General features: G+C 46.5%; 1 protein-coding gene across 2 annotated transcripts; it reads right to left on the bottom strand.

The window, feature by feature from the left end:
* Positions 1 to 249: 249 nt before the first annotated feature.
* Positions 250 to 27,530, bottom strand: LOC119957324 (V-type proton ATPase subunit B, brain isoform-like). Of its 2 annotated transcripts, none has more exons than XM_038785210.1 (14): positions 27,374 to 27,530; positions 24,451 to 24,506; positions 17,849 to 17,947; positions 16,706 to 16,799; positions 12,479 to 12,556; positions 10,812 to 10,951; positions 9,988 to 10,089; positions 8,103 to 8,200; positions 7,412 to 7,535; positions 6,120 to 6,270; positions 4,836 to 4,918; positions 4,139 to 4,243; positions 2,491 to 2,624; positions 250 to 2,060 (listed from the first exon to the last, which is right to left on the bottom strand). In XM_038785210.1, the coding sequence occupies exons 1-14, from the start codon at positions 27,489 to 27,491 to the stop codon at positions 1,895 to 1,897; spliced, it is 1,548 nt and encodes a 515-aa protein (XP_038641138.1). In that variant the 5' UTR covers positions 27,492 to 27,530; the 3' UTR covers positions 250 to 1,894. The 2 variants fall into 2 exon arrangements, with proteins under 2 accessions (XP_038641138.1, XP_038641137.1); XM_038785209.1 differs by having other exon boundaries at positions 250 to 2,037; positions 2,496 to 2,624.

Genomic DNA, 27,530 nt, shown 5'->3' with positions numbered 1-27,530 from the left:
CAGGGGGTGCCAGAGCGGCCCTCCCGCGATTCTCCCACCCGGCCTGGGGAGCAGAGAATTGCACCCCGAGTTTGAAAAACCCCAATTTAAAGCAGTTGTGTTTACTGCAACAAACTTTATTGGCAAGGTTGTTTCACTGCAACCTTGATGAAATAATAAAAGCTGGACAGCTGGTTTGGAATAAATGGCTTGAGCATTCAAAGCTTTAACAGATTGGGTATCTAAAAATATTAAAAGTCAACTCTCGTCATTGTTCTATTAACATTTATTTATACATTGTGAACATTTAAGATCTTCCAGCATTTTCAGTTTCAAACCAATGGATTCTTTATACACATATCAGGATTGGTGGAATGCTTGAAATATACAATTTATCAAAAGTAAGCTTACAATATAACATCTAACAACTAAACAATTTGTACATTTCATGAAGCCAATGCAGAGGAAATACAATGAAAAAAAGCTGCATGAGAGTCAGGTACAACCAGAACTACCCTCTTCAGTACTCAGAAGGGCTTTAATGTAAAGAACTTTGCAGTCGACAGACAGGCAGTAATGAGTATAAGAAAAAAATCAACTAAAAGAAAAGTAATCAATCATGACAAGGTAGAAAGATTACTGTTCTTACATTACACATTGAAAAAAGTGCTCACAGGTTTCATGCAGAATGCAATACAAAAGGCTTGTACTTTCCACACCAATTACTAATACAAGAAGATAAATATATTACTGATAGATCACACTACATTCCAATTAGGTCGATCCATCTGCAACTGACTATGGTCTGAACACAACAGAACCTGACATAGACCTGATCCAGAGAAAGGATTAGACTAAACCTCCAGGTGGAATGAAAAACCTTTGTCCTCAAGCAACAGAACACTTTACAAAACCTGTCATTATCCAAATGAGAAACAAATATGTAAACTTCCAAAAGCTCAAAGGGATAGCGCAACTCCAAACTTTAAGTGCTTACGAGTCTGTTCTGTATTTGCTAACAATAACATTGGCTTAAGCTATCATGTTGAGGATAATATTCAAAAATACTAGCTGCACATACATGCTGGCTGGCCCAACATAATCAACAAGCAGGTACTACTTGACGACAGCAATCTCAGCAACACACCAATGGTGTCCTGAGAAGAGCAGCAGCTGAAATACTCCATAACCTTGTCAGGTGTAAATTCAGAAGAACAGGTCAATTCTCAAAAGACCTCTTGCACTCTTCGGTTAACTAGAGAATTGTCTCAGCTCCGCTGCAAAATTGAGTCAAGTCATTCCACAGCAAGTCTTTTTCTATTTATGCTCAACTTCACAGAAAAAAATGAAAAAGTTTCTTGTAAATTAAACAGTTAACCCACCTTAAAATAACCATGAAGTAATTTGAGCAACAGCCTCAGAGACTAATGAGCAGGTTGGGAGATGCCATATTTCTGAGCACACGGAAATTGAATTCTCATTTGAGAATGTTATGTTGTGAAACAGCATGTTTTCAATATTTCTATTGTCACTGGATATCATGATACACATGAATTACCAATTGATAGTCATCAACTGTCTATGGCACATGGGCAATCAGTTAAGCATCTTTCACATACTTGAAAGAACAATGGCAATGGTCAATTGCTTGCAAGAAAACCTTTCTCAATCGTCACAAACCCCAATTTGTGCTGTGCACAGGATGCAAGCCTGCCGGTGTCAAAGGTCTGCAAGACCAGCAGACACCGATAAGACAGGTACTTTGAATCCTACTCAGGCTGAAAGACCTCAAAATAAACACCAGCAGTCACAAATCTTCGCTTTGTTTAAATACAACTTCCCAAGAAGTTTAACCACTGAAAATAAATAGGTTACATGACAAAATATAGAACACACAAATAAAGACGGTGAGAAGTTAATGCTTTGCGCCAGAGTCCCTTGGGTAGAACTCAGCCAGAGTGCTCTGTGGGATTCGCTTCAGCATTTCCTTCGGGAAGATACGCAATAACTGCCAGCCGATGTCTAGGGTCTCGTACACAGTGCGGTTTTCGTAAGCTCCTAAAGAAATAAAAGTTACAAAGCTAAACAATCCCCGCTAAGAAAACAAGAGTTTCACAGTCTTGGGGTACACAGCTCAAGGTTCAAAAAATATTTGCAGTAAGTTTAGATGGTACAATCCAGCCTTGTGTTTCTGGGATCTTATGAAATGTGAGAACTTTGGCCAGATGGGCTAGATATCAAATTGTTACTCCAGCAGAGGTTAGGTCACTGTTCACTGTTCTCCATAACCATCCATAGAAGGTACTAGGCGGTGTGAAGTACCCACATCTTAAATTTAACAGCCATGCGGCTCAACAGCTGAGGCGGAGATTTGAGTATCAACAGGACTGGGCTTCCCAGCTGCTTCAGTTTATTGAAACCCAAAGTAGTCATTTCAGACAATGCTTTCTGAGTAGAGCAATGCAACAATGACAGGAAGAGCTATTAAAATTCTGGTGCGGGAAAAGAAACCTTACCCTGAGCAATGAATTCTTCTCAAATTTCTGTAGGAACTCCAGAAACAGTAGGTCATCAGCAGTAAGAGCTTCCTCTCCAACCACAGCTTTCATAGCCTGGACATCCTTACCAATGGCGTAGCACGCATACTGCAGTAAGAAAAAACACAGGTAAAAAGATCTTCAGAAGACCCAGGTGGCATTTTGGATGTTATTTCTTTTATCTAAAAGCACCTATTAAAACTCCAAAACCTTTGACTTGGCTCCTGCCTCTGCACTGGATTCTCGGTTTTCTGACCCATGGACCACAATCAGCAAGGATAAACAACAACACCACCACCACGATAGTCCTCAATACTGGGGCCTCGCAAGGCTGCATAATTAGCCCCCTACTATATCCCGATACACACAACTAAGTTGCAAAATTTGGCTCCCCTCCATCTACATGTTTGCTGATGACACGACCGTAGTGGGTCGGATCTTGAAGAATGATGAGTCAGAGTACAGGACGGAGATAGAGAACCTAGTGGTGTGGTGGAACAACAATCTCTCCCTTAACGTCAGAGCTGATCATTGACTTCAGGAAGCAAAGTATCGTACACACCCATGTCTGCATCAATGGTGTTGAGGTGAAGATGGTTGACAGCTTCAAATTCCCAGGCGTACCCATCACCAACAATCTGTCCTGGACCACCCACATCAGCACTACGACCAAGAAAGCACAACAGTGTCTATACTTTCTCTGGAAACTAAGGAAATTCAGCGTGTCCACATTGACTCTTAGCAATTTTTACAGATGCACCATAGAAAGCATCCTATCTGGCTGCATCACAGCCTGGTATGGCAACTGCTTGGCCCAAGACCGCAAGAAACTACAGAGTCGTGAACACAGCCCAGTTCATCATGTGAACCTGCTTCCTATCCATTGACTCTCTGCAGAACAATACATTTCATTGTACATTGGTACACCTAACAATAAATCCAATTCAAATACTTCGGGAATGAAAGCCCACATCCAGTCTATTTTTTTGTTCTCTAAAATTTAGAGTACCCAATTATTTTTTCCAATTAAGGGCAATTTAGCATGACCAATCCACCTAACCTGCACATCTTTTGGGTTGTGGGGGTGAAACCCACGCAGACACGGGGAGAATGTGCAAACTCCACACAGACAGTGACCCAGGGCCGGGATTCGAACCCGGGTCCTCAGCGCCATAGGCAGCAATGCTAACCACTGTGCCACCGTGCTGCCCCCATCCAGTCTATTATTAAAGCTGCTGACCTCCACCTCCAAATTAACACTGGCACCGAGACCTGGGTTTGATCCCCGGCTTGGGTCACTGTGCAGAGTGTGCGCATTCTCCCTGTGTCTGCGTGGGTTTCCTCCTGGTTCTCCGGTTTCCTTCCCCAGTCCAAAGATGTGCGGGTTAGGTTGATTGGTCACACTCAAGTTACCCCATAGTGTCCAAACGTTAGGTGGTGTTACTAGGTTACGGAGATAGGGTGGAGGTGTGGGCTGAGTGATCATTCAGGGGCTGGTGGAGACCATGGGTTGAATGGCCTCCTTCTGCACTGTAAATTCTAAGCACAAATCAGCCAAAATAGAAGAATAGCAGTACAGATTTGAGGACTGAATGGCGTACTCATGTTTCTCTGTTCCTTACCAGCTGGTTGGAAACATCTGCATGGTCCTTGCGTGTCATACCCTCTCCAATAGCCGACTTCATCAATCGTGAAAGGGAAGGAAGCACATTAATTGGAGGATAGATCTGTGGGGCAGAAGCACAAAATAAAACAAAGGAATCAAATTAACACCTGAAAATTCTCACACCAAGCATTTTTCTTCTCAAAAGGCAAAGAACTAAAATTCAGAAACCTGAAATTTGGTGATAAAATTAAGTTGTCAGTTACATATCTATATTGTTTTTATTCTCCCAATCACTCCTTTTGATGGAGTTGGCGCAGGGCCTTTGTCAGCAACATTTAATTTAGCTCTCAAATTGTTTGATCAGAGTGGAAATTCTATTTTTAAAAACTTTTTATTAAGTTTTTAAAATTTTATACATGGGAAAACAACTAAACACACACCCCACCTCCACAGCAAAAATAGTACCAAAAAAAACAGCCCTGCGTACTCCATACCCATCCCACCAGACCATGCTCCCCTCCTTAATAGCTAACGGTCACCAACTCTTTAAAGTACAGGATGAACGTGCGCCATCTTTTGCAGAACCCAAACGAAATGCGCCCCCCTCCAACTAATCCCCAGTGGGGAGACCAAGGAACACCCTCTCTTCTCCAAATTCAGTTGGGAATGCTATATTGGGTGCATAGCATCAAACAAAAGCTGGAAAGACTTACCTGTCTGTTGTGCAACTGTCGATCAACATAAATCTGCCCTTCAGTGATGTAGCCAGTCAGATCAGGAATGGGATGAGTGATGTCTATGTTTCACATACAAAACACCAAGCAAAAAAGATGGATCAGCCACATGAAAAGCCACCAACATCAGTATCATATGTCATATAGGCATAGTCTACCAGTCTGTGAAAGAATTCCCATTTTACTACACTGGGAATAAATCTGGGACCATTTCCTTTAAGGTAATCAGTCTAGTTAAAACCTGATGAATAGATTTCTTGCCTGCAGCATGGGGGCTACAGTTTTAGAGCAGCATGCAATCAATTTTAGGAGGATGAGTGTCCCTCTGCCTCGTCACAAAGGGGCAAACATATGTCTTGTTCTGAAACTGACCCTTGGCTTGAGTTCACAAAGTACATAACATAAATGCTAATCCTGGACATACTTCTCCACAAAAAGACACACATAATTCCCAAGGCCCTGAATCATGAGAAACTTGGTCCAGTTTTGGAAAGCATAATTTCACTATGAGCACAAACAGCATTTTTATGATAAAAGTCCATCAGTGGCATAAAAATAATGAGAATTTTTCCGAGAGTTAAGCAAATCTCGTGTCTAGTCCATTCCTAACCATAATTGCTTCACCAATGTTGGTGGTGGTGCCTTCTGCTGCCTAGGCCCCAGCTCTGGAATTCCCTCCCTACGCCCTCGCCTGAACACTCACTTACTTCCTTCAAGGCACTTCTTAAAACCTACCTCTTTGATCACACTTTTGGTCATCTGACTTAAAATCTCCTTATGTGACGCAGCATTCATAACCCTCCTGTGGAACAGCCGTGGGATGTTTCATTACATTACAGGCACTATATAAAATATGTGTTGTCATTTAACAGCGAGCAACTTGTTAGGTCACAACTTCCTGAGGATGCCAATAGAAAAAGATTATGGGACAGTCCACGATAACCCGTTTGTGAACTGCCAGAAGGTTTTTGATGATGTTCAACATAAAAAAAATTACAGGAAATCTCTTTGTACCTTAAAAATCTACCTCATAGTTCATTACCCTAGCGATGAAAACATTCTACCTGACTTTTTTTTTTTACTTTGCCCACAGTTAACAATTTGTCGGGATTAACTTTCTTCCTTTCAGAGTAATTTACGGGGTCCCTAAAGTCCAGTAAACTTTTATACTCCATGTAACCTTTGTTAAATTTCAATATATGGCAAGTGACACCCATGGTAAATGTCCACTGAAGCATGTTCATCCTCACTGATAATGCTTACCATCATTAGGCATGGTTAGGATGGGGATCTGTGTGATGGAGCCATTTCTGCCCTCCACACGCCCAGCTCTCTCATAAATGGTGGCCAAATCAGTATACATGTAACCAGGAAAACCACGACGACCAGGCACTTCCTCTCGAGCTGCTGAGACCTACCATGATTCAACAATAGCACAAAATATTCTGAGCTAGTTACATACCAATACAGTGAGCAGTTGTGCACTGACCCGATCAGCCAGGTTTACTGCAGGAAAATGAAAATGAAATGAAAATCGCTTATTGTCACGAGTAGGCTTCAATTAAGTTACTGTGAAAAGCCCCTAGTCGCCACATTCCGCTAACAGGAGAGATGTGGCAGGTCTGTTCATGATTCTTCCATTTTAAACATCCCTTCAATTCATCCTTATGAGGGGCTGGTTTAGCTCACAAGGCTAAATCGCAGGCTTATAAAGCAGACCAAGGCAGGCCAGCAGCACGGTTCGATTCCCGTACCAGCCTCCCCAGACAGGCGCCGGAATGTGGTGACTAGGGGCTTTTCACAGTAACTTCATTGAAGCCTACTCGTAACAATAAGCGATTTTCATTTCATTTTCATTTCCTTGCGGTATAAGGAGTCATGTATTTATAAGTGTAATTTGACTCATGCAAATTAGACACAAAAATGGGTTCAGCAATATCCTATTCAAAAATAAACACACCATGGAAAATCCAAAGAATATGTTCTTAATCTGGAAAACTCCATGGCCAGCATTTTATAGCCCCACCATGTTTTGTCTCCCGCTAGTGGATGCAGTGGGGCCATTTAAATTGCCTTTCCTTCGGTGGAAATGTAATATCCAGTCGGATGAGAGGGATTATAAATTGTTGTCCCATTTCTCGACATATTTGAAATGAAATGAAATGAAATGAAAATCGCTTATTGTCACGAGTAGGCTTCAATGAAGTTACTGTGAAAAGCCCCTAGTCGCCACATTCCGGCACCTGTCCGGGGAGGCTGGTATGGGAATTGAACCGTGCTGCTGGCCTGCTTTAAAAGCTAGCGATTTAGCCCAGTGAGCTAAACCAGCCCCTTATTTCCAACTACTACCTAAAATTTATCAGATTTCATCAAGAGCTGTTTATATGCAAAAAACCGCAACTGGAAATGCAGCAATGTATTTCAGTACGGGAAGGATCCACAAACATTATTCTGCCAGTCCCACATCCTATGTAATACATGGAACAAGGTTTTTCCATTTAACAATTGTGCAACATTTTTTGAAAAGTTTATTTCCATTTCTTTTCCAGATTTACCTCTCGAAGTGCCTCTGCATATGAGCTCATGTCAGTCAGGATAACCAGCACATGCTTCTCACATTGGTATGCAAGGAACTCAGCGGTCGTTAGTGCAAGGCGAGGAGTGATAATACGCTCAATGCTGTGGGAGACAAGTCAACATTTAATTCAGAAATAAGCCTGCTTCTAGAAATAGAAGCACTCTTTTGGACCAAGAAACCAGCACCTCTTTCAGAAATGAACTATAAATTCCACAATTATATTTGTCTTTCGAAGAACTTCAAATTGCCCTCAGAAACAATTTATGACCAACTTCCAAACTGACAATTTGCGTTCTCTGTTATTTAAACCTGAACAATTCACAAGGTTTTTTGAACTTCAATCCAGTGATCCCAAGTCTCTGCTTTAGCGAAGAGCACTCGCCCAGCTTCCTTCACCCTTACACATACCTTAGAATCCTGAAACTGGGTCACATTCATTGTCATTTCTTGTTCAATCTGTTTAAATTAATCTGTGTAAACAGCATTCAACTTAGTGCACAAGGGTCAGCTCAAATACACATCAGAGTTCTCCGATATTATGCAATGCATCGCAGGGCCTACATCAATAATATTCCAAAACAATCAGGCCGCTGGGGTCCTCACATTCATTTGGTTGTAAAAGAACATACACAGTTCCCCCAAGCTCCCCTGCGGAAAAACTAACTTACGTTGGGTCATTGGCCAGATTCAGGAACAGACACACGTTATCCATCGAACCATTCTCCTCAAAGTCCGACTTGAAGAATCTGGCAGTCTCCATGTTCACCTTGAATGAGTAGGGTTTTGTCAGAACTTTGAATTTTCTTAGTTGCTCTCCAAACATTAAAATTTTTTTACACATATCTGTTCGGGTGATGGCACCTTCGAAAATGGTGCTTCTGACATGTCTGCTTATTTCCTTAACTGAGTTTTCCCACCACCACTGGTTGACAGGGCACTCGGACGGGTTCAACCCATTTCCTGCCGCTATGACCTCATCTTTCCTCTCCCTCCCACAACCATGACAGAGTCCCCTCCACTCCTTTGTCCGCACTTTACACTCCACCAACCACCACATTGAGGATAATCTTCTGCCAGCTACAGCCTGATGCATGCCCCAAACACATCTGTCTCTCAGTCATCAGTCAGCATCCTGCCGGGACCACTCACTCCATGACACCCTCGTCTTCCTCCATCACGCCCAACTCCCCATCCCATGGCACCTTCCCTTGCAATTGCCCCTTTACCACCTCACCATTCAAGTCCCCAAACACTCCCTTCAGGTTAAGCAGCGTTTCCCCTGTATTTCTTTCAATTTGGTCCATTGTACTCATTGCTCCCAATGGGGAGACTAACGCAGACTGGGCGACCAATTTGTGGAACATCTTCGCTCAGTTCGTAAGCATGACCTCAACCTTTCTGTTGTTTGCCATTTCAACTCACCATCTTGCTCTCATACCCACATGTCTGTCCTTGCCTGCTGCAGTGCTCCAGTGAAGCCAAACTTGAACTAGATGAGCAGCATCTCATCTTCGGATTAGGCATGTTAAAACCCTCAGGACTCAAAACTGAGTTCAACAACTTCAGATTGTGACCTTACTCCTCCATCTTAAACTCTTTTAAAAATAAATATCCTATACATGTGTTGCCTCAATGCAAACATCACCCATCACTCCCTGTCCAAAACTAGGCCATAAGTCTTTCGTTCTTAAAATTGCTACATCTTGGTGCAATCTCTCACAGCTACAGTTTAATATCCAACACATGGATCCCTCTCGAGTTCTGATAAAGAGCCCAAAATATTAACTCTGCTCCTGACAGGGAAAGGCAATACTTCTCTACGTTTCTCTTATACCTTACTCAATTCACACAATGTGGAGGTACGCCAGATAGTCAGAGTACAGATGCTGACTGGGACATGATCATGTTGACCAGATAATCATAAGAAAATTGGTCTTTGGAAGATGTCCCTTTGCCCATTGACCTCAGTGGGCCAGAAACAGAGGTTACATTTCCAAGAGCTCAACTTGCTTCATCCTCCGGAACATCAAATTTCTTCAAGCCACGTATCTCTCAAAGCTCCTCCTGATTGGGTGGATGTTCCTCTTGCTGCCACCTGTTGGATTCACTATAGCTAGCAAGGTCCAGGTAACTACCACATATGCAACCCACTCCTAGTAACAGCAATTTGAGAAGACGACTCTCATCTTGACACCTGATGCTTGCCACATTCTTAAGGAAGTTGCAATTTTACGCCAACAATTCTGTATTTCTTCGGCTTCCAGAGATCCCTTTATTTAAGCAGATAAAAACTGGCAGGAGATTTTCAACCAAGAGAAACTGAATAGATCAAAGAGTCTGGATAGTGTTCGACCTCAGGTCACAAGTTCCCTACACACGGTAGATGCAAACCATGCAGATCAAGGTCTCTTTGAACAGTCTTGATAAGTTTCTGCTATCCTCCTTCATAGGCTGCAACCAACACAACTTTCTCTACACAGCCTCACTTCCAGGCTAGATTCAAGCACATAATTGGATTGTCTTAGGGAAAGAGATAGTTCATTGGATACTTACACCCATTGCAGCAAACACAATGGCAAAGTTCTCTTCAGTGTAATCCAGAACATCTTTGCTTTTCCTTACGAGACCAGCCTGTCGACAAATCTGGGCAGCAATCTATCACAAGACGACAGATCAGGATGACACCGATTGTTAAATATTCTATAGTCAGTAGAAAAAAATAATTGGTTCACCACTGCTTTGCTGGCATCTGTTTTGCGCCATTTCTGCAGACTTTTGTGCCTCCCATTCCTGGAATTTTTGAGCTTTGCATGCTGCATTTAAAATAAATCCCAACCTTCACAGTATGTACTTTTCTTTGTTCTTTGTACACACGATTCACACAGTGCCCAAATTGCATCACTCTGAAGGGTTGATGGCTACCAAGCAAATTGGACCAATGCTATTCTGGCTCCTTTATATTGTATCTCTGTCACGACAAGCATATTACAGCTTCATTTAAATGGGAGCTACAAAGAGTGACCATGAATTTTATGTGAATACTGCCCATTATTTTTGTGTATGTTCTTACATCTTCCTCAGGGCTACAAGACAGCACCCATGACCCACTCCCATGGATAATGTGAGAGCTAGCTTCTGCTTGACCCAACAGGAGATACTTGAGCAAAACGGAACAGAACCCACTATGAGTATATGTTACAATTAAGACGGTCAAACTCTCCCCTCACTGAAGGTCCCAATTCAAACCATTACTCATCTATCCATTATTGTAAGTGCACTACAGAAAGGTTCACTGAAGTATATAAGCAGAATTTTGATAGCGCCTTCTGATATCCTCAACTGTTGCTTTGCGGAGGCTGAACGGGCCCCTCATTTACCTCATTGTGTGGTAACCCAGCTGCTGAGAAGATGGGAATTTTCTGTCCTCGAGCGATGCTATTCATGCCATCAATGGCAGATATCCCGGTCTGAATCATCTCCTCAGGATAAATGCGACATTGAGGATTTATGGGTTGACCTGAGAAATCCCATTAACAGAGAAACACAATTGAAAGAAAACTAACCAGTGAGCAAGGTTTAAGCAGATTTTACTGAAATGGATCTTGCTGTGTGCCAGTTCAGACTTTTTTCTTCAACATTCAAAAATGCTGTCCCTGGCAAATAGCTAGAAGTGCAAACTATTACTAGCATGGCAAGGAATCTCGGACCTCAGTGAGCAATGGGATGAATAGTATATTCTGTTAAACATTTTAAGGTTCGGGGAAAACAAAAAAACGACAGAGGTAAATGAAGCCCATGACAGTGCAATCAGGTACAGAAAGAGAAATAAAGAGAAGGAAACAAAGATCAGATTGAGAGAGAAAAGGGAGACATAAAAGCAAAAGAAAAAGTCCAAAACTTATTTTGAAAAACTCTGACAACAACTTACTACCTATAGGAATCAGATTTCAATTTAACCTGATTCTTTTCTGGCCAAGAAAGGTTGAGAGAACAATTGCAGGGACATGGATCTAGATATTAAAAAGGTATTTGCACTGTTCAGTTCCACGTTTCATTTTCTGCAGTGAGTTTAATTGGTTGAGAGTGAGCTGTCACTTTCATGAGGATAATGGCAGCGCAAATCATGCAGCAACTTCTGGAGACTCTCAGCCACAGGGTATCTCTTCCTCACCACAAGTTCCTGCACAGTAATAGTCCATGCATTAGTCCATGCATTAAACTCACCGTTATTTAAGCAGCAAAATCAGCGCAATAGATTTACAGTTTGTCATTTTGTATCAAATGTCCTGAAGTTCTTCCCATCAATCACTTCGGTACAATATTTAAGAAACAATCAGAGATATTACACATCAAGATGCCACAAGTATCAATGAGAAGAGCAATTGATATGTTTTTGGTGACGTTAGTTGAGGAAAGGATGTTGGCTGGGCCATGGAGATAACTCGCTGTCTTCTGTGAATTGTGCCGTGGGATTGCTCACATGCACCTTAGCAAACAAGCCTTTGCTTCATACTTCAATCAAAAGGTGGAATCTCAGACACTACACAATTCCCTCAAAATCAGATTGAAGTAACTTTTAGATGTTTTTACCTCAAAGCCGTCACATTTAGGGTAGGAATGTGACTCTAAAACAAGGTTTGGAAGAAATTCTCCGTCAAATAACTCCAACATTGTTTCACAGTGAGCACAAATTTTTGAGGTTAAAATGTTTCAGCACATTTAGCCACATTGCTCCTGGGTTTGAGAGGAGATTACAGATTTAGAGTTCCTGTTCTGGATCATGACCTGTTGCACACTGAATGTAGTGCGTGAACATCAATTGTGAATGTGAGAATCAATTATGGCACACCATGCAATGAAATATGCTAAGTATTCATGATCTAATTAATGCCGGTAGTAAAGTACAAGGTATATCTAAGCACAGATCAATAGTCCCAAATCAGAGTTAGAGGATTTGGCTGGATCGACTTCAGAGTAAAAATTAGTTTAATTTCCCTGCAGTATTCAGCAAGAAAAAGATCAGCAAAAGAAGTATCCTCCATACCCATAATGTCCAAGTAGTCCTCAGCAAGGACAGTGGGACCTCTGTCTATTGGCTTTCCAGATCCATTGAATACACGACCTGGAAAAGAAATTACACTTTGAACAAAATTTTGGCAACTATTTTTTTATTGAAGCCGAGGATCCTGGTTTGATCCCGGCTCCGGGTCACTCTCCATGTGGAGTTTGCACATTTCCCCGTTTCTGCGTGGGTCTCACACCCACAACTCAAAAGATATGCAGGGTATGTGGATTGGCCATGCTAAATTGCCTGCACCGATAATCTGAAAAGCACTCCACCTCAGCACACTCTCACCCTGGGCGAAATTCTCCGACCCCACGCAGGGTCGGAGAATCGGCCGGCAGCGGCGTTATTCCCGCTCCCGCAGGGTTTTTAAATCTCTGACCGGCCAAAAACCGGCGCTGTGCAAATCCCGCCGGCAGCCTCTGAAAACAGCTGGTGCCGGCGGGATTTCATTTTTTTTTTAGTTTCCACAAATCTCCGGCCCGAATGGGCCGAAGTCCCGCCGACGTGGCCACGGGTCCCGTCGGCGAAAATCACAGTTGCTTTAAAACGGCGTCAACCATTGATGATGGTTGACGCCGTTCAGTGTCGGGGGGTGGGTTGCGGCATCGGGGGGTGGGGTGGGTTGCGGCATGGGGGGGGGGGGTGGGTTGCGGCATCGGGGGGGTGGGTTGTGGCATCGGGGGGTGGGTTGCGGTATCGGGGGGGTGGGTTGCGGCATCGGGGGGGTGGGTTGCGGCATCGGGGAGGGTTTGCGGCATCGGGGGGGGTTTGCGGCATCGGGGGGGGTTTGCGGCATCGGGGGGGGTTTGCGGCATCGGGGGGGGGGATTGCGGCATCGGGGGGGTGGGGATTGTGGCATCGGGGGGGGGGATTGTGGCATCGGGGGGGGGATTGCGGCATCGGGGGGGGTTGCGGCATCGGGGGGGGGGGTTTGCGGCATCGGGGGGGGGGGGGGTTTGCGGCATCGGGGGGGGTTGCAGCATCCGGGGGGGGTTGCAGCATCGGGGGGGGTTGCAGCATCCGGGGGGGTTGCAGCATCCGGGGGGGTTGCGGCATCGGGGGGGGTTGCGGCATCGGGGGGAGGTTTGGGGGCAGCGGCGTGCAGAGAGGGGGGGCGACGGATGCCCGGGGCCAACGCACCGTCGCCCCCCCCCCTCTGTACGCCGCTGCCCCCTACCCCAACCACCCCCCCTCACCACCCCTACCCCCCTCCCCACCACCCCACCCCCCTCCCCACCACCCCTACCCCCCTCCCCACCACCCCTACCCCCCTCCCCACCACCCCTACCCCCCTCCAACGCCGCCCCCCCCATCTCTCGCAACGCCGCAACCCCCCACCCTCAACGCCGCAACCCCCCCTCATCGCCGCAACCCCCCCCTCTCAACGCCGGGTCCCCCCCCTCTCAACGCCGGGTTCCCCCCCCCCCTCAACGCCGGGTCCCCCCCCTCAACGCCGGTACCCACACCCCGTCCCCCTCCCTCTGAAGGCCGGTACCCACACACCCCCCCTCTCTCCTCCTCCCCCCTTCCTTCCTCCTCCCCCCTCCTTCCTCCTCCCCCTTCCTTCCTCCTCCCCCTTCCTTCCTCCTCCCCCTTCCTTCCTCCTCCCCCCCCTTCCTTCCTCCCCCCCCTTCCTTCCTCCCCCCCCTTCCTTCCTCCCCCCCTTCCTTCCTCCCCCCCTCCTTCCTCCGTTAGTGGGGGGGGGGTGCGGCGTTAGTGGGGGGTGGGGGGGGGTGCGGCGTTGGAGGGGGGTAGGGGTGGTGAAGGGGGTAGGGGTGGTGAAAGGGGTAGGGGTGGTGAAAGGGGTAGGGGTGGTGAGGGGAGGGGGTTGGGGTAGGGGCAGCGGCGTGCAGAGGAGGGGGGCGACGGATGCCCGGGGCCAACGCACCGTCGCCCCCCCCTCTGCACGCAGCTGCCCCTACCCCAACCCCCTCCCCTCACCACCCCTACCCCCTTCACCACCCCTACCCCCCTCCAACGCTGCACCCCCCCCACCCCTCACCCCCCACTAACGCCGCACCCCCCCCCCACTAACGGAGGAAGGGGGGGAGGAAGAAGGGGGGGAGGAGGAAGGAAGGGGGGAGGAGGAAGGAAGGGGGGAGGAGGAAGGAAGGGGGGAGGAGAGAGGGGGGGGGTGTGGGTACCGGCCTTCAGAGGGAGGGGGACGGGGTGTGGGTACCGGCGTTGAGGGAGGGGGGGACCCGGCGTTGAGGGGGGGGGGGGGGGGTTACGGCATTGCAAGAGATGGGGGGGCGGCGTTGGAGGGGGGTAGGGATGGTGGGGAGGGGGGTAGGGGTGGTGGGGAGGGGGGTAGGGGTGGTGGGGAGGGGGGTAGGGGTGGTGGGGAGGGGGGTAGGGGCGGTGGGGAGGGAGGTAGGGGCGGTGGGGAGGGGGGTAGGGGTGGTGAGGGGGGGGTGGTTGGGGTAGGGGGCAGCGGCGTACGGAGGGGGGGGGCGACGGTGCGTTGGCCCCGGGCATCCGTCGCCCCCCCTCTCTGCACGCCGCTGCCCCCAAACCCCCCACCCCGATGCCGCAACCCCCCCCCGATGCCGCAACCCCCCCCCCGATGCCGCAACCCCCCCCCCGATGCCGCAACCCCCCCCCGATGCCGCAACCCCCCCCCCGATGCCGCAACCCCCCCCCCCCCCCCCCCCCCCCCCCGATGCCGCAACAACCCCCCCCCCCCCCCCCCCCAAAACGCCGGGTCAGTCTCTCTCCTCCTCCTCCTCCAAAAAACGCCGGGTCTCACCACTTCCGCAGCTGGTGAAACTGACGCGTATCGCGTCAGTCAGCTGCTGGCCCCTCCGGGAACGGCGAATCGCCGCCTAAAAGGCCCCCACGCCGGAGTCATCTACTCCAATTTTGCTCGCCGGAAATCGACGTTACGACGGTCTGCAGAGAATTTCGCCCCCTGTAACCTAACCTAACCTAGGGGCTTTCCACAGTAACTTCACTGAAGCCTACTTGTGACAGTAAGTGATTATTATTATTATTGTTATTATTATTATCCAGCAAATCCCTGGATACTAGGGGGCATTTGTTTTGTTTGCATGGCCAATCCACCTAACCTGCACATCTTTGGACCATGGCAGGAACCTGGAGCACCTGGAGGAAACCCACGGGGAGAACGTGCAAACTCCAGACCGACAGTCACCCAAGGCTAAAATTGAACCTGCGTCCCTGGCGCTGTGAGGCAGCAATGCAACCCCAATGTAAATGTCGCCACAGTCCCAGAGGATCATGGGCTGCGCTCCCCTTTGAGAGCTGACTGGTGGTGATTAAACTTAAAGGTCATTACACCTCAGACGAAGGGGCAGGTTGAAAAGGCAGGGCCTTCTTGAATAACCTCAGCCAATACGGGAATTGAACCCACGCTGTTGGCATTGCTCTGCATCACGAACCAGCCATCCAGCCAACTGAGCTAACCGGCACCAGAAGAGAGGCTGGATAGACTGGGGTTGTTTCCTGAGAACAGAGAAGGTTGGGGAGGGGGGGAGGGGGGGGAAACACTTCATTGAGGTGTACAAAATTATATGGGATAGAGATAGGGCAGATGGGGAGAACCTTTTCCCTTTGGTGGAGGGGTCAATAACCAGGGGACACAGATTTAAGATAAGGCCCAGAGATTTGAGGAAAAGCTTTTTCACCTTGAAAATGAAATGAAAATGAAAATCGCTTATTGTCACGAGTAGGCTTCAATGAAGTTACTGTGAAAAGCCCCTAGTCGCCACATTCCGGCGCCTGTTCGGGGAGGCTGGTACGGGAATGGTGGTGGGCATCTGGAACTCACTGCCTGAAAAGATGGCAGAGGTGGGAGCCCTCAACATTTAAGAAGCATTTAGATGAGCACTTGAAATGCCTGTGCATACAAAGCTACGGACCAAGTACTGGAAAATGGAATTAGAACAGATAAATATTTAAAGGCTGGCGCAAACATGATGGGCCGTAGGGCTTCTTTCTGCGTTGTAAAATTCACGACTCTATTGAATTGCAGTACTGCACAGTCAGGGAGCCATGCAGAACTGCACATATGAGTACAAAGTGCAGGCACATTTTAGCACTGCATTTGGCCCTTGTCCATGATCACATATATACTCTCACTCACTTCCTGCTGTGATTAAATATAACAGATTATAAAATGTGATCTTGAGAATCACAATTTTCATGACATTGCACTGCGGCCATGGCACCCAAAACATTTACCAAGCATATCTTCAGATACTGGGGTGCGCAGGATGTCTCCAGTGAATTCACAGCTTGTTTTCTTTGCATCAATACCAGATGTTCCTTCAAACACCTGTTAAAGGAGGATAAAAAGGAAAATGTGTTATATTCGATTCTACACCGGCCCTTGGAAAGAGCACCCTACCCAAGTTCAACACCTCCACCCTATCCCAATAACCCCACCCAACACTAAGGGCAATTTTCGACACTAAGGGCAATTTATCATGGCCAATCCACCTAACCTGCACATCTTTGGACTGTGGGAGGAAACCGGAGCACCCGGAGGAAACCCACGCACACACGGGGAGGATGTGCAGACTCCGCACAGACAATGACCCAAGCCGGATTCGAACCTGGGACCCTGGAGCTGTGAAGCCATTGTGCTATCCACAATGCTACCGTGCTGCCATAATTCTTCAAGATGTAAATAGCAGAGTTGATGAGGGGGAGGCAGGGGATGTGGCTTATATGGACTTTCATTCAGAAGGCTTTCAACAGAGTCCCACGTATGAGATTAGCATGTAAAACTGAAGCAAATGGGATTGGGGTAACTAAAGAGAGATGGATGGAAAACTGGTTGGTGGACAGGAAACAAAGAGTCGGAATAACTGGGACAGGCAACAAGTGGCAGGCATTGACTAGTGCGGTACCACAAGGATCAGTGCTCAGACCCCAGCTATTGATATATATTAATGATTTAGATGAGGGAATAAAAGGTAATATCTTCAAATTTGCAGATGATACAAAGTCAGGTGGGAGGGTGAGCTGTGAGAAGGATGCAAAGATGCTTCAGCGTGATTTGGACAAGTTGAGTGAGTAGTCAAATGCACGGCAGATGCAGTGCAATGTGGATAAATGTGAGGTTATCCACTTTGGTAGCAAAAACAGGAAGACGCTAGATTGAGAGAGGGGAATGTGCAACGAGACCTGGGTGCCCTTAAACACCAGTCACTGTTCCCAATGGTGAGTTTTCCCAGCACTAAAAACATGACACACGTGACATATTGTGGAACTCCACCATCTAACAACATTCACAGCATAAAGTCAACCCCCTGTCCACAGCAGAGAGGTTATCAAACAGCAGGTATCTATCTGGAGTGACAATTGTACCAGACATCATACCTGAACCACTGCCTTCGAGCCACTGACTTCCAGTACCTGTCCACTGCGCTTTGTGCCATCTGGGAGCGTCAGGTGCACAATCTCAGCATACCTGGGAAACTGGAGGTAAAATATTTTACAGTTAGTTGATTCCATAAGCGGCAGACATTGAAAAGATCAACATTTTAAATGAAAGCATTTTACAACCTCATCCGGTTACAGCAGCATCCAAATTTCACTGGTTGTCTGAAGGATGACCATTGTTTTACATGACGACAGATGTTTTGCGACCTCAACTATAGGGTTGCCAACTCTCCTGGTTCAACTGGGAGTCTATTGAAATCGGCACCCAACTCTTATTGGTTATTGAAAGCAATCTGAGAGATGTCAAAATATATTTGAAGCAGAAATTTCAGACAATGCGTAGAAGCTCAGCATTAATTGAAAAACAGTGATCTGATTGCTTACGTGGCAGGGTGATAAAATAAAACGTAACTCAGCACTACCATGCATGGGTACTTCCAACCCACAGCTGCACCAACAAAAACTATCCTGGACTGACAGTGATGGATTGTGGAAACGCCTTTTACAGGGGATCAGAAGGGATGGATTAACACACAGGAAACATAAACCAAGAGAAATGTTTTATTCCTGGACTGAGGGAGATTCCTTTTCTATGGGACATTGGAAGAGCGGAATTTGAAGGAAATTCAGGAGTTATAGGTTATAGGAGGGGTTACGGTGATAGGGTGGAAGTGAGGGCTTAAGTGGGTCGGTGCAGACTCGATGGGCCGAATGGTCTCCTTCTGCACTGTATGTTTTATTTTATTTATGAAACAAGTGAACAGGAGCAATCGCCAAGAAGGAGAAGAAACGCAAACTCCCATCATGAGGCATTGCCACACATGGGGTCTGGTCGGTACGGTAACAATATGTATCCCCAAGTCTCTCTGCTCTTCCATCCCCTTGAAATATTAGGCTGGATTCTTCTGAACCCCAGCCACGGTCACTGGCAGTGAGATTCTCTCTTCCCACCGCTTTTCATTGAAGCCACTCCCATGCCACCGGAAAATCCGCAAGCAGGGGTGCGCTGCCAGTGGGAAAAGAAAACCCAATGGCCAGAGAATTCTGGCCGTTATCATTTCAATTTTTTTTTCCATTTTATTAAGGGGAATTTTAGCATGACCAATTCACCTATCCTGCACATCTTTGGGTTGTGGTGGTGAGGCCCAATCAGACACGGGAAGAATGTGCAAACTCAACATGGATAGTGAGCCGGGGCCATTATCAAACCTGGATCCTCGGCGCCATAAGGCAGCAGTGCTAGTGTCATTTATGTGATATGCATCTCCATCTCATTCTTCCCAAAATGCACCACTTCACCCTTGACTGCCATTTGTCTGCTCATTTCACCAGGCTATTTCTGTACTCTTGAAGTCTGCTGTGCGCGATAAGCGTGGCTAACAATCCTTGTTTAATTATGCATTGATAAGGACAGCAAGAGCATGAATGGAGAAATAGGAATAAAATTCCAAAAATTTGTGCATGCCTCCTTCCTCAAGCTGTTTGTATGATCACAGGGGAAAAGGCATTCACAGATTTAATTTTGTGCAACAAAATAGATCAGCTAGGTGAGACAAATGCTGCCTCAGCATCTCAAAAGTATCAACTATGATACAACATGATTTCAGGTCAAAATAAAAAGTTAATACAGAAGTACGGTTGGAAAAGAGCAGATTTGATAAAGGTGATCCCGAAACTCACTGGGATGGAAAGAGAAGTAACACACTTAAGATGGATGGTCAATGGAGACTTCCGGTGACGGCGGGCGGGAGGCAGCCACATAATGGAGGGCTCCTGCTCGGGAACTGCATTTTCGATGTCTAACGCCTGGTCCCAGGGGTAACAGAGGCAGCAAAAGCAGGGAGAAGGCACAGTGAAGGAAGATGTCTAGAACAAGTAAAAAAAAACGGCCGTAAAAAAAGCAGCTGAAAGTCCGCCGGGGAGTGGAAAGGTCACCGCGGGGACGGCAAGAAAAATGGAGGCTGGGGCACCAGGGGAGGCCGCATTGCCCACGGCTGAAGAAATGACTACGGTGATGGCCACGGAACTCAAAAGGCAGTTCACAAAACACATGGAGGCGCTGAGGAAGGAGGTGGGCGCGGTATTGAAAGTGCTGGTGCAGGAGGCGATTGCCCCGGTGAGGGCGGCGGTATTGAGCGCAGTGGCGGAGGTACGGGAGCAAGGCGAGGCGCTGAAGGAAGTGGAAGAGACATTGTTGCAGCACAGCGATCAACTTACCTCGATGGGAAGGAGATGTGCAAGGTGAGAGATCAACGAGGGTCTGCGAGCCAAAATGGAAGTCTTGGAAAACAGATCCAGGCGACAGAATCTGAAGATTGTGGGTCTTCCCGAAGGAGTGGAAGGCCCGAGGCCGACTGAGTATTTTGCCACTATGTTGGCAAAGCTATTTGGGGAGGGTGTTAATCCCTCCCGATGTGAACTGGATTGAGCTCATCAATCGTGGAGGCCTGTACCAAAGGCGAGTGAGCCACCAAGAGTAGTGATTCTGTGTTTTCATAGGTACAGTGTGAAGGAGAAGGTCCGGTGCTGGGCAAAGCAGAAGCAAGTGGTGCAGTGGACTGGAGCTGGGATACGCATATATCAGGACTTTAAGGTGGAGCTGGCGAGGAGGCGGGCTGCCTTCAGCCGGGTTAAGAATGCGGGGTACATCAGTAAGCTGCAGTGCGGCATAGTATACCCAGCTAAGTTGAGGGTGACCTACAAATCCAAGGATTTTTATTTCGGGATGGAGGAAGCAGCGGAGGAGTTTGCGAAGGCAGAAGGACTGTGGCTGAATTGAAAAGTGGTCATGTACAGATGTAGCCTCATGTAGCTGTATTTTTCACTGCGGCGTGTGTGTGTGCTAAATGAGCCAACGTTGTATATCCTTGGACAAGGGAAGAGAGGGGACTTTCACTTGCAATGATGGTTCTTTGGAGCTTGGTGTGTATGCGGGGTTTATGTGCTAAAGGGGATTTCTTGGTTTTCCTGGGGCCGGGCAACGGGGAAGAGACCCAGGCGGGGGCTTCCATGCTGGCCGGTTTAAGCCAACCAGTGAAAGGGAGTGAGGTGGGGGGAGAGGCTGCGGCCATCGGAGCCTGGCAGAATAGGGCCTGATGAGTCCAGCCAGGGTGCAAAGATGGGGGGAAGGAACAGAGGTTGTGGGGAGGATTTTTGTAAGAGGAAGTGGAGGGGAGGAGCCGGGGCAGGGGGGGCTTGCAATGCATGGGTGTCATCTACAGTACTCTTTCGGGGATTGGATGGCATTGAATGTTGGTGTGGGTGGGGGGTGGGGTGGCAGGGAGGGACTCTATGGGTTAATGGTGACCATAGGCGATTCCTAATTCCTTTCTCTTTATTTCTCCTTTGTCCCACCATGGGAGGGTTTGTTCTATTTAAGACCATAAGAGCCTCACGGTAGCATGGTGGTTAGCATCAATGCTTCACAGCTCCAGGGTCCCAGGTTCGATTCCCCGCTGGGTCACTGTCTGTGTGGAGTCTGCACGTCCTCCCCGTGTGTGCGTGGGTTTCCTCCGGGTGCTCCGGTTTCCTCCCACAGTCCAAAGATATGCAGGTTAGGTGGATTGGCCATGCTAAATTGCCCGTAGTGTAAGGTTAATGGGGGGATTGTTGGGTTACGGGTATATGGGTTTAAGTAGGGTGATCATTGCTCGGCACAACATCGAGGGCCGAAGGGCCTGTTCTGTGCTGTACTGTTCTATGTTCTAAGACCATAAGACATAGGAGTGGAAGTAAGGCCATTCGGCCCATCGAGTCCACTCCACCATTCAATCATGGTTGATTTCAACTCCATTTACCCGCTCTCTCCCCATAGCCCTTAATTCCTCGAGAAATCAAGAATTTATCAATTTCTGTCTTAAAGACACTCAATGTCCCGGCCTCCACCGCCCTCTGTGGCAATGAATTCCACAGACCTACCACTCTCTGGCTGAAGAAATTTCTCCTCATCTCTGTTCTAAAGTGACTCCCTTTTATTCTAAGGCTGTGCCCCCACGTCCTAGTCTCCCCTGCTAATGGAAACAACTTCCCTACGTCCATCCTATCCAAGCCATTCATTATCTTGTACGTTTCTATTAGATCTCCCCTCAACCTCCTAAACTCCAATGAATATAATCCCACGATCCTCAGACGTTCATCGTATGTTAGGCCTACCATTCCTGGGATCATCCGTGTGAATCTCCGCTGGACCCGCTCCAGTGCCAGTATGTCCTTCCTGAGGTATGGGGCCCAAAATTGCTCACAGTATTCTAAATGGGGCCTAACTAGTGCTTTATAAAGCCTCAGAAGTACATCCCTGCTTTTATATTCCAAGCCTCTTGAGATAAATGACAACATTACATTTGCTTTCTTAATTACAGACTCAACCTGCAAGTTTACCTTTAGAGAATCCTGGACTAGGACTCCCAAGTCCCTTTGCACTTTAGCATTATGAATTTTGTCACCGTTTAGAAAATAGTCCATGCCTCTATTCTTTTTTCCAAAGTGCAAGACCTCGCACTTGCCCACGTTGAATTTTATCAGCCACTTCTTGGACCATTCTCCTAAACTGTTTAAATCTTTCTGCAGCCTCCCCACCTCCTCAATACTATCTGCCCCTCCACCTATCTTTGTATCATCGGCAAACTTGGCCAGAATGCCCCCAGTCCCGTCATCTAGATCGTTAATATATAAAGAGAACAGCTGTGGCCCCAACACTGAACCCTGCGGGACACCACTTGTCACCGGTTGCCATTCCGAAAAAGAACCTTTTATCCCAACTCTCTGCCTTCTGTCTGACAGCCAATCGTCAATCCATGTTAGTACCTTGCCTCGAATACCATGGGCCCTTATTTTACTCAGCAGTCTCCCGTGAGGCACCTTGTCAAAGGCCTTTTGGAAGTCAAGATAGATAACATCCATTGGCTCTCCTTGGTCTAACCTATTTGTTATCTCTTCAAAGAACTCTAACAGGTTTGTCAGGCACGACCTCCCCTTACTAAATCCATGCTGACTTGTCCTAATCCGACTCTGCACTTCCAAGAATTTAGAAATCTCATCCTTAACGATGGATTCTAGAATTTTGCCAACAACCGAGGTTAGGCTAATTGGCCTATAATTTTCCATCTTTTTTCTTGTTCCCTTCTTGAACAAAATTTGATGCTTATATTGTCAGGTGGGTCGTTGCTTGGGGTGGTGGGAGGATGGGATGGTTGTTGTTGATAAGGAAATTGACTTTGTATTTGTTACCATTTACTGCTTGTGGGTGGGGTGGAAATTCTGGAGAAAATGTGAAAATGGGGAATAAAAATATTTTACAAACAAAAAGATTCATGGTCAATGATAACATTTTTTAAAAGTAGCTTACAAAGTTTTATTAATTTGTTCCTGAGGTGTGGGTGTCACTGGCAAGACCAGCATTTATTGCCCACCCCAAACTGCCCGTTAAAAGGTGGTGATGGTGAATCACCGTCTTTAACTACTGCAAGCAGTGTTGGTACAACCACAGTGCCATTTTGACAGTGACAACAAAACAACAACCATGTTTTCAAGCCCAAATAAAGCCAAGTAAATAAAGTTGTGGTAAAATGTTTATGCGTGATACTCTGAAAAAACAAGATTATTTTAAATTTCAGGGTGACTTTCATCTCTTTCTTTATTGATGGCAAATTAAATTTGTCAGCAACTCAAGTGCTGCCGCAGTGTTTGGAACTGGGACTACGGCGCTGAGGACCTGGGTTCGAATCCCGGCTCTGGGTCACTGTCCGCGTGGAGTTTGCACATTCTCCTCGTGTCTGCGTGGGTTTCACCTCCACAACCCAAAGATGTGCAAGGGTTAGGTGGGTTGGCCATGCTAAATTGTCCCTTAATTAAAAAAAATAATAATTGGGTAGTCTAAATTTATAAAACCAACTTAAGTGCTACACCTTGGTTAAAAAGTAACGGTGACATTTGCGATTAAGGATGGCTGGTGCTGTAGAAATGCTCCAATTCACAATATGTGACAAAGAACTCTTCAAATGGAGTTTTATGACAAGAGGTAGAAAGTATAAAATTAAAATGGTGAATCTATATTAAATCTTAGCAAGGCCAATGGTGGGTTCCTCTGGACTCAATACTATTGGAAGCACACTGGAGCAAAATCAGCTCAGGGACATATTCCAGATATGAGGGGAACAAAATAACTTGCAAAATTGGAGTCATTTTATGACAGAAGAATGATTCAACATATAAAATTATGAAGGGAGGGACAGAGTAGTTTTGGTCTGCTTCCAGAGATTGTGTGGACCAAGAAAGATATAAGATTAAAAGATTTTGGATAAAGTGATGGGGAAACAGTTTTTGAAAAATGACACAAGCTACTTATCGGTTTTGCAGTGATGAGCAGAGACAAGTGAACATTTTAAGACAGAGAAACAGAGGAAGGGATAGTTATGGCAACAGGGGCATTTGCCTGGGATTAGAATTACAGCTACAATGAAGGATAAACACCAAAGATTGGATGCACTGAACTTGTCCATTGGAATTATATGCAACGCCACTGAGAACATGGAGGTCTGTACCTTTACTTGGTCCAGGATTACCAATGGTCCATTAACACCAGACACAGTCTTGTAAGCTGCAAAGCAAAACGCCACATTAGCTCATTTATTTCCAAGCTACTCAACCCAGAACTTCTTTACTGGGCTGCAAAATACATTTTCTTGAATTTTAAATATATGCTTGTCAAATGTAAACAAAATGTGTTGGTTACAGTGCACCCACGTGTTTCAAATGGGCAGCACGGTGGCGCAGTGGGTTAGCCCTGCAGCCCCAGGTTCGATCCCGGCTCTGGGTCACTGTCAGTGTGGAGTTTGCACATTCTCCCCGTGTTTGCGTGGGTTTCGCCCCCACAACCCAAAAATGTGCAGGATGTGTATAGGCCACTCTAAATTTCCCTTTAATTGGAAAAATATTAATTGGGTACACTAAATTTATTTTAAAAAACATCTGTTTCAAATGATCAGGAGGGACTGGTTTTAGGTTTTGTGATCTGTATCAGACGTGTTGGATCATTTGCCTGACATGACATTTCATATCAATGCGATCCAAGTCAAGTCCAGTTGTCACAATGATGACAATTAAAGGGTACAGGTTCAATCGGCTTATACAAGGCTCCAGTGGAACCGGATCAAATTTTATCAACTGTATCAATGCAATAATAATTACTATTTAAAGAACATATGAAGCTGTGTCAAACTCCAGCATAGATAGCACACTGAAAAACTAGTTCTTGAATATTGTCATTATAAAATAGAAACAGAGTAGGGAAGAAAAATAGATATAAAGAGAAAAGGTAGGTCATTCACTTCTAACGTGAGGAAGACGACAAGATATCACAGTACTTAGTACTGTTGCTTCACAGTCCCAGGTACCAAGGTTCGATTCCTGGCTTGGGTCACTATCTTTGCAGTCTCCACATTCTCCTCATGAGTTTCCTCCGGGTGCTCCGGTTTCCTCCCACAGCCGAAAGATGTGCGCATTAGGTGGATTGGCCATGCTAAATTGCCCGTAGTATCCAAAAGTTAGGTGGGGTTACTGGGTTGTGGGTGGAGGTGTGGGCTTACGTCAGCTGATCTTTCAAGGGTCTGTGTAGACTCGATAAGCCAAATGGCCTCCTTTGGTACTGTAAATTCTATGATTCTATGATAAGACAAATCAGAATGAGAGATTCAGAGGTGTGGGAGAGCAAAGGGATTTAGGTTCCAGGTACAAAAATCATTCAAGACTCATCTTCAAATATAAAAATTGTCCAAAAGGTCAACAAGATGTTGGTCCTTTTCTGAAAGGGGCTGTGAGGCAAAAGGGAGGAAGATGTGCTTAAATTGGACTTCTGGAACCATCTGGAATTCTCAGCCACCATATTGGCTGTTCAGTACTAGTAATCAAGTGTTTTGTATGTAATTTTCCTGCAATGGCATAATGAAAATAATTAGTTGAACATCATGTAGCCACTGCGGGATTCCTTTACATGAAAGCATGACACAGATTAGCAAAGCAGAACGGAGATCACATCCGAGGAGAACTCTTGCAGAATTGTCAAATTAAAGAATATTCTATCAGATTCCCTGCATGTCACTGAAAACCTGCTTCTCTGTAAAAATATGTAAAAATGTGACTGCTGAACACTGCTGTGGGCTATCTGTACTGTTTCACCTCCCCACCAGATCTACAGGTATGTGAGTAATAGATTGGCTGGGTGGACGGAGAGGTGGGGTGAGGAACTGAAACACCCAATGGAAACTTAAAAGTTTTGAAAATGTGTTTCACATTTAAATCAATTATACTGATGTGGCTTTCAGGAGGATGTTGGTGTAGGTGGGTAACTCTGAATGCAAATATGAACGTCAATCTAACAGTTGCTCCTGGCTAGGCTAAGGGCTGTGAGTTGGAGCAGCTCAGATGGAAGGAACAGAGTGGTGAGTAAGACCTTTATGAAGTACATGAAAAAGATAAAATTTCACAGTTATGCAATGTAATTTTTTAAATTTAAAGTGCACAAGTATTTTTTTTCCAATTAAGGGGCAGTCTAGCATGGCCAATGCACCTCCCATGCACATCTTTGGGTTGCGAGGGTGAAACCCACGCAGACACGGAGAGAATGTGCAAACTCCACACGGACAGAGACCCGGGGCCGGGATCGGACCCAAGTCCTCAGCGCCGTGAGGCAGCAGTGCTAACCACTGCACCACTGTGATGTCATGCAAAATGATCAGAGGGTTAGATAGGGTGGACAGCGAGAGCCTTCTCCCGCGGATGGAGGTGGCTAGCACGAGGGGACATAGCCTTAAATTGAGGGGTAATAGATATAGGACAGAGGTCAGAGGTGGGTTTTTTACGCAAAGAGTGGTGAGGCCGTGGAATGCCCTACCTGCAACAGTAGTGAACTCGCCAACATTGAGGGCATTTAAAAGTTAATTGGATAAGCATATGGATGATAAGGGCATAGTGTAGGTTAGATGGCCTTTAGTTTTTTTCCATGTCGGTGCAACATCGAGGGCCGAAGGGCCTGTACTGCGCTGTATCGTTCTATGTTCTATGTTGATAACACAAATTTTAAACATCCGTTTAGTAATGCGATGCTGCTTTACTGTTGTTCATCAGTGTCTGGTGTGACGTTGGTTTTCCCAAGTGTTAACATGGGGTTATACTGGGAAACAACCCCAGCCCACCCAATTATTCCTCATCTCTAAAATTCCTCAGTCCTGACAACTTCCTCACAGTGACACCCTGAATATTTTATTTTGTATTTGGACATGCCTCTTCCCCTCTCCCGCGGTTTTGCGATCGGTGTCCTCCTTCCACCAGGACTGTGATTTCCGATCCGTCCCCTCTCACCGACTCCTGCAAACAGGGCCTCACTCTGTCTGCTCATCCCCAATCCTCTCCCCCCCTCCTCCCCCCCCCCCCCTCCCCTCCCCCCCCCCCCCCCCCGCAAACACTCACTCAGCCTTGGCTGCGACATGTAGTCCCTGCTGACCGCCTGGACGTGCTGGCGGCTCCCCGAGCCCGTTATGTCGCCCATGGCTCCATTCACCATCCTGCCGACCCCCTTCATCGCCATCTTGTCTCTCTGACAATCGAAGGGACAGACTGCGCATGC

This window comes from Scyliorhinus canicula, chromosome 26 (assembly GCF_902713615.1).
Source record: "Scyliorhinus canicula chromosome 26, sScyCan1.1, whole genome shotgun sequence".
Lineage (NCBI taxonomy): Eukaryota > Metazoa > Chordata > Chondrichthyes > Carcharhiniformes > Scyliorhinidae > Scyliorhinus > Scyliorhinus canicula.
The sequence above is the reverse complement of the archived record's forward strand: the minus strand, read 5'-3'. Positions and strand labels throughout refer to the sequence as shown.